The sequence below is a fragment of the Orcinus orca genome, chromosome 4, assembly GCF_937001465.1.
Source record: "Orcinus orca chromosome 4, mOrcOrc1.1, whole genome shotgun sequence".
Taxonomy (NCBI): domain Eukaryota; kingdom Metazoa; phylum Chordata; class Mammalia; order Artiodactyla; family Delphinidae; genus Orcinus; species Orcinus orca.
The window spans coordinates 40519328-40530283 of record NC_064562.1 but is presented as its reverse complement, the minus strand read 5'-3'; the positions used below and the strand labels follow the sequence as shown (position 1 = coordinate 40530283).

General features: G+C 39.5%; 1 protein-coding gene across 1 annotated transcript; it reads left to right on the top strand.

Moving 5' to 3' along the window:
* The first annotated feature begins 539 nt into the window (after positions 1-539).
* On the top strand, positions 540-6093 carry LOC125964282 (neuropeptide Y receptor type 2-like). Its single transcript, XM_049709399.1, has 2 exons — positions 540-607; positions 4902-6093. Exon 2 carries the CDS (start codon positions 4918-4920, stop codon positions 6070-6072), a length of 1155 nt encoding a protein of 384 aa, XP_049565356.1. The 5' UTR covers positions 540-607; positions 4902-4917; the 3' UTR covers positions 6073-6093.
* The last annotated feature ends 4863 nt before the right edge of the window (positions 6094-10956 follow it).

The following is a 10956-nucleotide window of genomic DNA, read 5'->3' as shown; positions in this document are numbered from 1 at the left end:
TGGAAGGTAGGAGTGGTGCGAACACCCAGAGTATCAAACTTGGGGGTGGCCAGTGGGGGTCAGGGGAGAAGAGAAGCCGTTGCAGGCGGCTGTGGGGTCCCGGGAGGGGGCTCTGGGCAGGGTCCCGCTGCGCGCGTTCCAAGCCCTTCAGGGGGAGAGACCTGGACTCTGTTTCCAGCTCCATCGCACGGAGAATTTCCGTCCAGCCTTCTCCATTGAGGGACCCTTGTCCCCCACCCTCCGCCCCTGTTTCTTTTTCCTCGAGGGAGGGATGCGCCTCCCGCCTCCGGAGCCTCGAATCCCCACACGCTCCTCTGGCCGCGCAGTGCGGGGCGGGACGGTGCCCTTACGCTCTGCTGCGGAGGTGGGCTGCGGCCCCCAGGGGCGCAAACCTCCTAGCGGCTCCGACTGTCAGGAGGACGCTGCGCTCTCCTGCTCTCCCGCGCGCGCGGCTGCCCAGCACCGTCGGATCGGACGGACTGGGCCTGCCTTTGGGAACCGCCCAGTGCCCTCTCCGGGTCGGCGAGCTAGATAATCATCAAACTGACAGGCGGCACACGTCTGGCTTCCACGTCTCAGCAGAAGCGCGAAGGCCGGGTCAGTAAGTGTAAGTCCTAACTGATTCACCTTCTGGTAATGAGAACACCCCAAAAGAAGCTTTCGGGTCTTTTGAAGACCGATGGGGGAGGTCCTCATGAGTGTAGGGGCTTTTGTTCCACATTTAGGCCGAAGATGGGCATTGTGGGTGAGACCATCCCTGTTTTCTACACTCACTGGAATACTCCTCACCCATGGAAGAGTCTTGACTATTTCCCTGACTCTTCTTAGAGAGAGGTAATTATCTTTCCAGAACAGCAGGTTGTTACTGTTCCTGCCTCTTTAAAAATCAAACACCTGTTTAGCGGGAAAGGTCATACTGCATTCTCCAAAGCTGTTCAAGAATGGACACATTCATGTAAGCATTCGCTGGTTCTGCACCAGAAGGTCTCACTCCCTGGTAGGAGCATATGATGGACAAAAAGGAGGCAAAAGGAAAAGCTTTAAGGCTTTTGGAAATAGGGACACATCGTGTAAACTCAGTGACACGAAATACACAGTGCTGTTTTCAAAGGTCAGAGGCTCAAATAGACAGAAGAGGTACATTCCCAATCGCCTTGGTGAATATTTTCAACTTTCTGCTTATCAGGCAAATGGTCATGTCTTAATGCAACATTCTTGGATGTCCACACCCCTTCTCTCCAGGACTAATACATATAGGGCATATGGCATATTTTCTGGGATTCTTCCCTGAGAAAAATTCCTGGAAAGTTTTGTGATTGTAAAGGTATTAAGTTTTTACTAAGGCCAACCTGTGACAGTAAGAATACTGTTGCAAAAAAACCCCCACAAATTTAAATATGGAGTCAAAGCATAAACTTGTTTCCCACTTAGATAATTTGAAGTTCTTTGACTTTCTGGGGGAAAAAAGTCCTGAAGCCATTTTCCTATCTATGAAGAAATAGTTCTATAACTGAATAATGATTCACTCGTTCAAGAAAACTATCACTCACAGTTCTCCTTGAATGTCTTGAACAGTGTGATGCCTCATTTTTACCTTATTTCATGGAAACATTTTTCCCCTTTTCTATTCATCTTTGAATTGTGCTTTTGAATTTTGACCCTGACGACTCCCTCTGTGTACTTTCTTATCCTCTTCCACTTTTCCAGAAGTGCAGTCATAAAATTATACATTCTCTGGGTAACACTCTGACCTGGTTGAAGGCCAGTCGTGTGCTTGAGAACAGCTATTAGAATCCACATGCTAATACCCTGTAGATCAATTATCATTCCTGTAGAGAAGCTTTAAAGAAGTGAATAAAGAAAATGAGACTGAAAAGAAAAAGCAAAATAAGTTAATAAATCAAATATGCTCCTAATAACCTTCAATCTTGGGCTTGCTCCCAATTTAGTTTGCTGCAAACTCCGACCTTCTGTAGTCTCATTAGTTCTGTTAAAGACTTGTCAGGATTGACTGTGCTCTGTAGAGTCTCATTCTTAGTCTAAGGGAAATGAAAGGGCCCATCAAATAAAACACTCCAAGATTTGAATGGTTAGTTTCCACTTTCTCTAATCACTAAAGAAAGGAGGCAAGTGCAAAAGGCGGCCTGGACTCTAGAACATTCTATTTGAAAAGTATGCAGAGAGAATGAGAATATATCAGTAAAGAAAATGCATGAGTATGTGAAAATCTCTATCATCTTTGTGATAAGCAACTATTAGTGTATGTGTGTGTGTGTGTGTGTGTGTGTGTGTGTGTGTGTGTTAAGCCCATGGAGAGAGAAAGTTTCCTTGTGGTATGTACTGACTAACAATTTTTAATGTTCTAATCAGAGATTATATCTTGGAACAACTTTCTTGTAGAGGTGGTTACCTGATTAAGAACAAGAAAATAAGCACAGAGATGTCATATCAGAGCAAGAATCCTATACAAGCAATTATCTTCAGTAAAGGAAAGGGTCAAAATTGTTACTTTGTACTTTGCTGACCTCAATTATTCAGTAAAATTGTGCTTTCCTTATTTGTTAAGATTTAAACAATGGATGGAAACAGTCCAGACTGTGTCCTAAAAGACACAGCTGTGGTGAGGAGGCTGAAGGAAAACAACTGTGATGTGTCATGTGCTCCTTGCAGGATTAGAAGTGAGCACAGGTTGTCGAGATAAGTGAATAGGGAGGGCAGAGAGGCATGAGAAAGGCTGATGTGTTGCTGGAATTGGAAGTAGTTTGGTATGACAGAAGCATCAGGTATATCCTAAGATGTCAGGAGAGATGAAGGTAGGGTTGAGTTCAAGGAAAGCTTTGAATGTCATACTGTGGAGTTGGGGTTTTCTTGTGTATGTCAGTGTTATCAGCCTGTACATGCAGCAACTGTAGTGGGAGAGCAAATTAATGAAATATATATGCAGGGGAAGCTCAGCAGATCATGCAAAACAGAACCTATTCAAGAATGCAAACGAGAAGGAATTTAATGCAGAAAATTGGTTACACAAGTGATGGAAGCCAAGCAGAGGATGTTGAGGCCACACAGGGATTAGCAAGAACAAAGAATCATTACTACCTCCAGATAGAGGGACACAGGGAAAAAGCAGTATGACTGAATCCAGGGACCTTGTGCCTCCACTGGAAACAAAATCACTGCAGACCATACCCATGGGAGCCAGCCATAGAGGGATGGCTAAGGCACTGGTAAGAGGAGAGAGGGAGGGAGAAGAGTACAGTGGCTTCTGGATTCTCCCTTCCTCCTGCCTCCTAGTTACCTGCCAGTGCCTCCTGTTGGCCAAGCGCAGCCAGCATCCCAATGTCCTGAGTGCCTGGAAATATGGTCTGCAAGAATCAGCCCTCCAGCATCAGGGGAAGAATGGAGCTGAGCAAACAGGCTCAGCCAGACATTGTCTGTGGCATGAATAAATATGACTCAGCTACCAATGTAGGTAGATGTGATTATGATTAATAAAAAACAACTTCATTTCAAAGAGGTTCTGAATTAATGGTGGCAGCCTTTTTTCATTATGAGCATATTCAAATAGTACTACCATTATGATGTTGGGCTCCGGATGTTTTTATAGACTTGAGAAGGTAACTTTATATTAGAAACTGATTAGTATTATTTGGAGATGTTGGGGAAATGAAATGATCACATCTGAATTTCAGAAAAAAACACTTTAATGTCAGAGTATGCTCTATTCAGTAAATGTAAGAGCTTTAGAGTAGGGGCACTATCCTGTTGTTTTTTTCCCCCAGCACAAATCCTAATTCCTGACAGTGGGTTTTAAATACTTGCTGAATGCACATTTGAATAAGTATAAGCATCATGAGAGTGGAGCCACGTATGGCATTTAGTAGATGCTTAATTATATTAGTTAAGTGAATGAATGAGGAAAGAAATGAAGGAAGGAAGGAAGGAAGGGTAGGGAAAAGGGAGATAAGTTAGACAACTATTAGAGTTATTACAGTAATAAATCAAGAAGTACAAAATTAATGTGGTAGAAATAAGAGGACCATTGGGAGAGATATTTAAGAGTAGTCTGAGGGGTCTCTTAAACATGTGGGCTAAAGGAGATGAAAAAGCCTGTGTAGTTACCTGCTTCTTAACTTTACGTGGCTTAATTAATGAGGATAGTATTGACCTAAGTAGGACACACAGAAGGATTCTGAGGTTGAGGTGGGTCACTAGAGAAGAAAGGTGTTAAAACTTTTGTATTCAGGGATTAGAGAGAGATGAAATTCAGATTGGACATATTTTCATTACAGTTTCTATGTAGGATTCTGCTGTATGTCAGGTAGGAAATTTAGTTCAGATCATAAAAAAAGGCTGCTATTTTTAACGCTAATCCCTACATTAGAAAAATTGGCTACGAAACAATCTGCTCAGTTTATCTTAACTGTTTTATACTCCTAAAGTCCAAGCACCAGGCAAAGGATTTTAATATTTGTCTCTTTTCTTGAAATTAGTCGCTATATTTATAAATTGAAAACAGGATATTGAAGCAAACTTTATCTACCTTAAAATTAATTCGATGAATTTATAGCAGTTATAAAATTAATTGATAATGTTTGTAATATCCATCTCACTGAAAATGGATTGAATCAATTTGGTCGCATTCACAAAGGAATTGTGTCTATACTATAGACATTACATTTTGCCTTCATAATATACATTTCAGGGATCTGATTTAATTCATCCATATTTGTGAATAGACTTATTAAAGGGTCCACTTTACTGAAATATTGTACTATGTGCAAATTTAGGGATCAGAGGACAGGTACTTTGAGCCCCAAGCAAAATGAAACCAATCCATTTGTGATATACCTTGCACCCTTGAGTTTTCCTCGTTCCATATTTGTTCATTTTTTAAATTGTAGATTCTTGTGCTAGTTGATGAAAATGGGCCCATTAGGTGCAGAGGCTGATGAGAACCAGACAGTGGAAGAAATGAAAGTGGAGCAGTTCGGTCCAGGGCACACCACTCCTAGAGGGGAGCTGGCCCCTAACTCTGAGCCAGAGCTTATAGACAGCACGAAGCTGATTGAGGTACAGATCATCCTTATATTGGCCTATTGCACCATCATCTTGTTTGGAGTGATTGGCAATTCCTTGGTGATCCATGTGGTGATCAAATTCAAGAGCATGCATACAATAACCAACTTTTTTATTGCTAATCTGGCTGTGGCTGATCTTCTGGTGAACACCCTGTGCTTGCCATTTACACTTACTTACACCTTAATGGGGGAGTGGAAAATGGGTCCTGTCCTATGCCACTTGGTGCCTTATGCCCAGGGCCTGGTGGTACAAGTGTCCACCATCACCTTGACAGTAATTGCCCTAGACCGGCATCATTGCATTGTCTACCACCTGGAGAGCAAGATTTCCAAGCGAATCAGCTTGTTGATTATTGGTTTGGCTTGGGACATCAGTGCCCTGCTAGCAAACCCCCTGGCCATCTTCCGGGAGTATTCACTGATTGAGATTATTCCTGACTTTGAGACTGTGGCCTGTACTGAGAAGTGGCCTGGTGAGGAGAAGATCATCTATGGCACTGTCTACAGTCTTTCTTCCTTATTAATCCTGTATGTTTTGCCTCTGGGCATTATCTCTGTTTCCTACACTTGTATCTGGAGTAAACTTAAGAACCACGTCACCCCTGGAGCTGCTAATGACCACTACCATCAGCGGAGGCAAAAAACCACCAAAATGCTGGTGTGTGTGGTGGTGGTATTTGCAGTCAGCTGGTTGCCGCTCCATGCCTTCCAACTTGCTGTCGACATTGACAACCAAGTCTTGGACCTGAAGGAGTACAAACTTATCTTCACTGTGTTCCACATCATTGCTATGTGCTCCACCGTTGCCAACCCCCTTCTCTATGGCTGGATGAACAGCAACTACAGAAAGGCTTTCCTCTCAGCCTTCTTCTGTGAGCAGAGGTTAGACGCCATTCACTCTGAGGTATCTGTGACATTCAAGGCTAAAAAGAACCTAGAAGCCACAGAGAACAATGGTCCCAATGATTCTTTCACAGAGGCTACCAATGTCTAAGGCAACTGCCATGTGAAAATATATGGATGAATTCTGACCAGAGCTGTAAACCGGGTTGAGTGGGGCGTGCAGGTGCATCCTCATTTCCCATTTTAAGGAAGCATCTGAATGGAAACATCTGCAGTGTAATTCATGGAAAAATGGTTGTCAGAGTCTAGTAAACACACTCAAATTCAAAGACAAGGCAACAAAAGTTTGCTTACAGTTGCTTAGATTGTAGGTTGAATTATGAATAAAAGCAGAGAGAAATGGTTTTGACTGTTTCCCAGAGTGAAGGAAACGTGAACAAGTAGTTGGTGTTATCAGCATTGCTAAGAGGTGGTGGGTAAAAAAGTTGACTTTAATATCACATTAGGGCATAGAATGGGGATGACGTATAATTCACTGCTCCCCCCTCATCTGATGAAAAGGCTGTCAACACCAATTTCCCTAGAAAGCCACAGACTCTTCTTTATTGTATTTTGCCTTTTTGTTATTCTTCCTATGGACTAAAACCATCAGAGAACACTGCAGGTAAATGTTACCAACTATTTGAATGACTTCAAGGAAATAATAGACCAAAATTTTCTATGTAATTAGTGTTTTGGCAAATGATGGGGGGAATCTTTACCACCCAGTTAGCCAATTGTTTTTTAAAACCAAATGCACATTTAACGAAAAGTTTCTTCAACTTAGAATCAAAGGCTGAAATTCTCAGAGAAATGTAAACCATCATTTAACTTCTCATTTCAACTTGTCCCTGCTTCGTATAGTTACTATTTGAATAACAAGTAAGCATGCCACACAATACTTTTAATCATTGTTAATTGTTGTAACTTTTTGAACACATATTATTCCTATGTTGGAGCTGGGTTTGTCTTCACTATAAATTAAATCAGATTAGGAAATAGTTTTGTGGCATTTTGTAACATTTTGCGGTTATTTGTAAGCCGTTTTTGCACAGGTACATACTCTAATGTGTTTACTGCAGTGTTATTATTATTTACTTTTGAAATTCATCTTTCATGGACCCATTCATGATTCATAATGTAATTTCATCAAAATGGAACCCATCTATTAAGAATTATTAAAAACATTACATTCATTCCACTTTAAAAATGTTCAGTTTGGACCAGTTTCAACATACGTTATCCTCCTTTCAAAATAATTAGCTATATTTTTGGATAACTTCTGAATATATACATAATAAAATTTTACCTATAAATAGTGGAACATAGATGCTGTAATACTTTTAATGATTATGTGAATACAATTTTTATTTCAGTATTATCCAACCAAAGATGCTTAAAACCCTATTACATTCATGAAAAATAATTGAGATATTAAAATAGCTGTACTTCTTTGAATGTTGTTAATGAGGTTTCATTGTAATCATATTTTTTATAAGTATGACTGAATTTGTGAATAGATTCCTTAAATTTTAAGTAAATTCAGCATGACTGTTGCATTTAGTTATAAACATTAACTTTGTGAACAGGAGCAACTTATTTTATGGATACATTTAAAATTCATATTATGGCTCTTACTGAATTATTTTCATGCTAGAAATAAAAGACTGGTCTTGAAGTAGACTGCACTTTTGGAATACTGAAAAAGAATGAAAACCATGGAAGTTAGATTAAGTGTAAGACTGAATAAGAAGTTGACAAATAATGTATATCTGTAACATATAATTGAATAATTCATTTTTCTCTTGGACCTGGCATAACTGTCCCAGAAGAAGTTTTTTGTCTTTTAAATAGCAGTTACTTTGCTTAAGATGCTAATAGATAATTGTGCTCAAAGATTTATTTTTCTTCTTGGAGAATTCTTACACTGTAGGAAATGTTCATGCTACTGTATCACCTGTTGACATAGTAAATTATTAGAATCCAATTAATATTTGTGATCTAATTAATTATGTTAACTTATTAATAAAATGTCTTTTATGTAGTGATTTTGTCTGTTGAAATAAAAAGAATTTAGGAAATTAGAGAAATGTGTGTCAATTTATGTCAGAGTTCCTGTCCAAGATGAGATAGCCTTTGACACAACTAAAGAAAGGGAAATCATGGTGGCTCCTGCACAGTTAGTCTAGTGCTCTCTCCAGTCTGTACATGAACTTGAGTCAATGGACTCATTCCTGTGGTTGCAGATATAAACCATATTCTGACAATGCCTGAATATACCTGTATTTTCAGACCTGACCTTTCTTCTGGACGTCAAACCTCTATCAGCCCACTTGACGTGCCCACATAGTTTCTCACCAACAGATCAAACCCAGTGTGTCTAAGTCAGAACCTGCCATTTTGATCCACACCCCACCCCACCTCCACTTTGTTTTCCTGTATTGCCTGTCCCAGTCATGACACTGCTATCCACCCAGTTCCCAAAAGTGTAAGCACTTTGGAGTCACTCTTGTCTCTTCTGTCTCTTTATAACACATGTCCAATTAATTCTCACATTTTGTGCTAATTCCTAGATGTTTCTTGAATCAATTCACTTTTCTCCATCCTTGTGCTCCCCACCATAGTTCAGGCTGTGATTATCTCCCTAGACCCCTATATCTCTCAACTGGTTTAATGTAGCAACTTCCTAATTGTTCTTTTTATATCTCATCATTTTCCTATCCAATCCAACTTTGCCCACTAGCCAAGTGATTTTTCAAAAAACTCAAATTTTATCAAATCACTTTTCCCCTCATCATTCTTATGCCAAAATCTTTCTATGACTTGGAAGGATGTATAGTACCTCGTTGTACTTATATGTTTTACCCCTTGCAGATTCTCTCTTTTTCCAATCTTTGTTACATATGGAGCATATGAAGGCAGGGGGCCAGGACTGTTTTAATCATTGTGTTATCACAGGTACTTGCAGTTCCTGGCACCAAGTAAGTGCTCAGTAAATATCCATCAAGGAAATTGAATTGATGAGTCAAGTAAATCATTAAAGCAGATTTGAAGATACATCCATAAGGTTGTAAATGATAAGCTACACGATAGGAAACCATCTTTATCATACAACTTGTAGAAAAGTAAGGTTTTAGCTATGCTGGAATCCAGTAAAGGTGCATATTTGTTCAAGATTAGATTGGCTTTATTTTTTGAAGGCCATTAAGGATAGACATTGGCATAGTTGAAGGAGCTCTATAAATAGATTCCACTTATGGCTCACTCAGAATTATCTAGAACCTTGTACAAGGGAAGCATGTAGCAGCCAATGAAGTCTATTAGTCATGATTCAGATAGCTAAGGAGAAGCGATCACAGGTATTTCCAGTAAAAATTCATTTAATACAGGAAATTAAAATCTTGCAAAACCATTGGAGGAATTGGAAAAGTGAAAGGAAAAGCCTCCACTGATATTGAGGAAACAAGGAAGTGCAAAATTGCAGGAAACCACAACGAATACCTACAGCAGCAATGTGGACAATACACAGGAATAAGCATAAATTTATCTGTGAAAATGTTATTGCCTCCTGCTAAAGCCACTCTCCTGCTCATCCCTCCCATAGACTCGGTAATGTCTTTTGTTTCTCTTCTGCTTTCCAAAATTCATGTGAGTATCTCTCACTTGTGAAATATAACTCAAGCCTTGCTGGCAGGGATTTGGGGAAATGTAGTTCTTAGGTTTCCAGACCCTACAATACAGGCAAGAGCTTTGAATGGAGAATATGGTGCTTAATTGCTGTCCAACAATCTGGCAATCTTGAGAACTGCCCAAATGGTGCAATTTCTAGTTGCAACCATATTCTCTCCTTCTCTGTACCTCTGGGTTCTTCAGAGTTGCAGTGATGCAAGTTAACTATGCCTTTTTTCTCTTATCCAGGCCAATGTGTTAAAGATACTCTTTAAAACTGGCCTATTAGTACAGGTGGACTAAGGAGTAAAGTACCAGTAAAGACCATTTTGGAAAGGAGGAAGAAAGATTTATACCAAAACTTTAAAAACAACAATCTAAAAACCACACAAGGATATACATTCTGAGTTAGCTTCCTAGGATGAGCAAAGGAAATGATGTTTCAGGGAGAAAATAATTTTAAAATTTTCAAGTTCATGAGATAATATTAAATTATAAGGCAACAAAAGAAAAAGAGTTTACTTTTCCTTAAGAAAACAAAGTCTAAAGAAACACAAAAATAGTGGAGAATACAAACATCTTCATGATTATGTCTTATGACATTAAATAAAGGTAGGAGTTTTATTTAACAAAGGGTTACTAAGGGTTGATTTGTGAAGATTTATAAAAGACACCTGTCTGTTAGATCACTGACCTTTTTCTGCCTTGGTACACTGGTCAGATGTCCATATACTTTACAAGTTTTCCTGGGTATGGAAGAGTTTATAGGAAAGACTGTGAGTTATGACATTCACATGTTATCAGTAACTCCAACTCTTTCTTTTTAATTTGTGAATGTGTAAGTGAGTGGAAGTAAACAGAAATGACTAACCCTGAATCTACTCTCCTTTATAAAAAAATCATTACCAAGTTTAAACACTAACAAATTACTTGCAAAACACCACATATGCTACAGGTGTGAGTTGTCACATTAAAATTTAAACATGCTGCATTATCTTCAAAAGAAATAAAGAAAAAGCAGTTGAAGATTTTAAGTCCAGAGCAGCAGCCAATTTCAAGGGAACAATCATAAAGGCTCATGGAACTAAGCGTCAGCATCTGATCAGGGCCTGGACCAAACCAGGAAGCAGAAACTGTGAGATAAGAGGGAAGCAGGAGCAAAATAATAGCTGAACCACTGTGGAGAGCAATGTTAAGTGAAGGGTCCTGGACAAAGGTGGAAAATCTTAGATAAGTATCTCCTTATGTAAACTGCGTATACTCATGACAGCAACACTCAATCCTTTTAGTTAAAATTATCTGCAAGCTCTCATAACTCTCTAGAAGA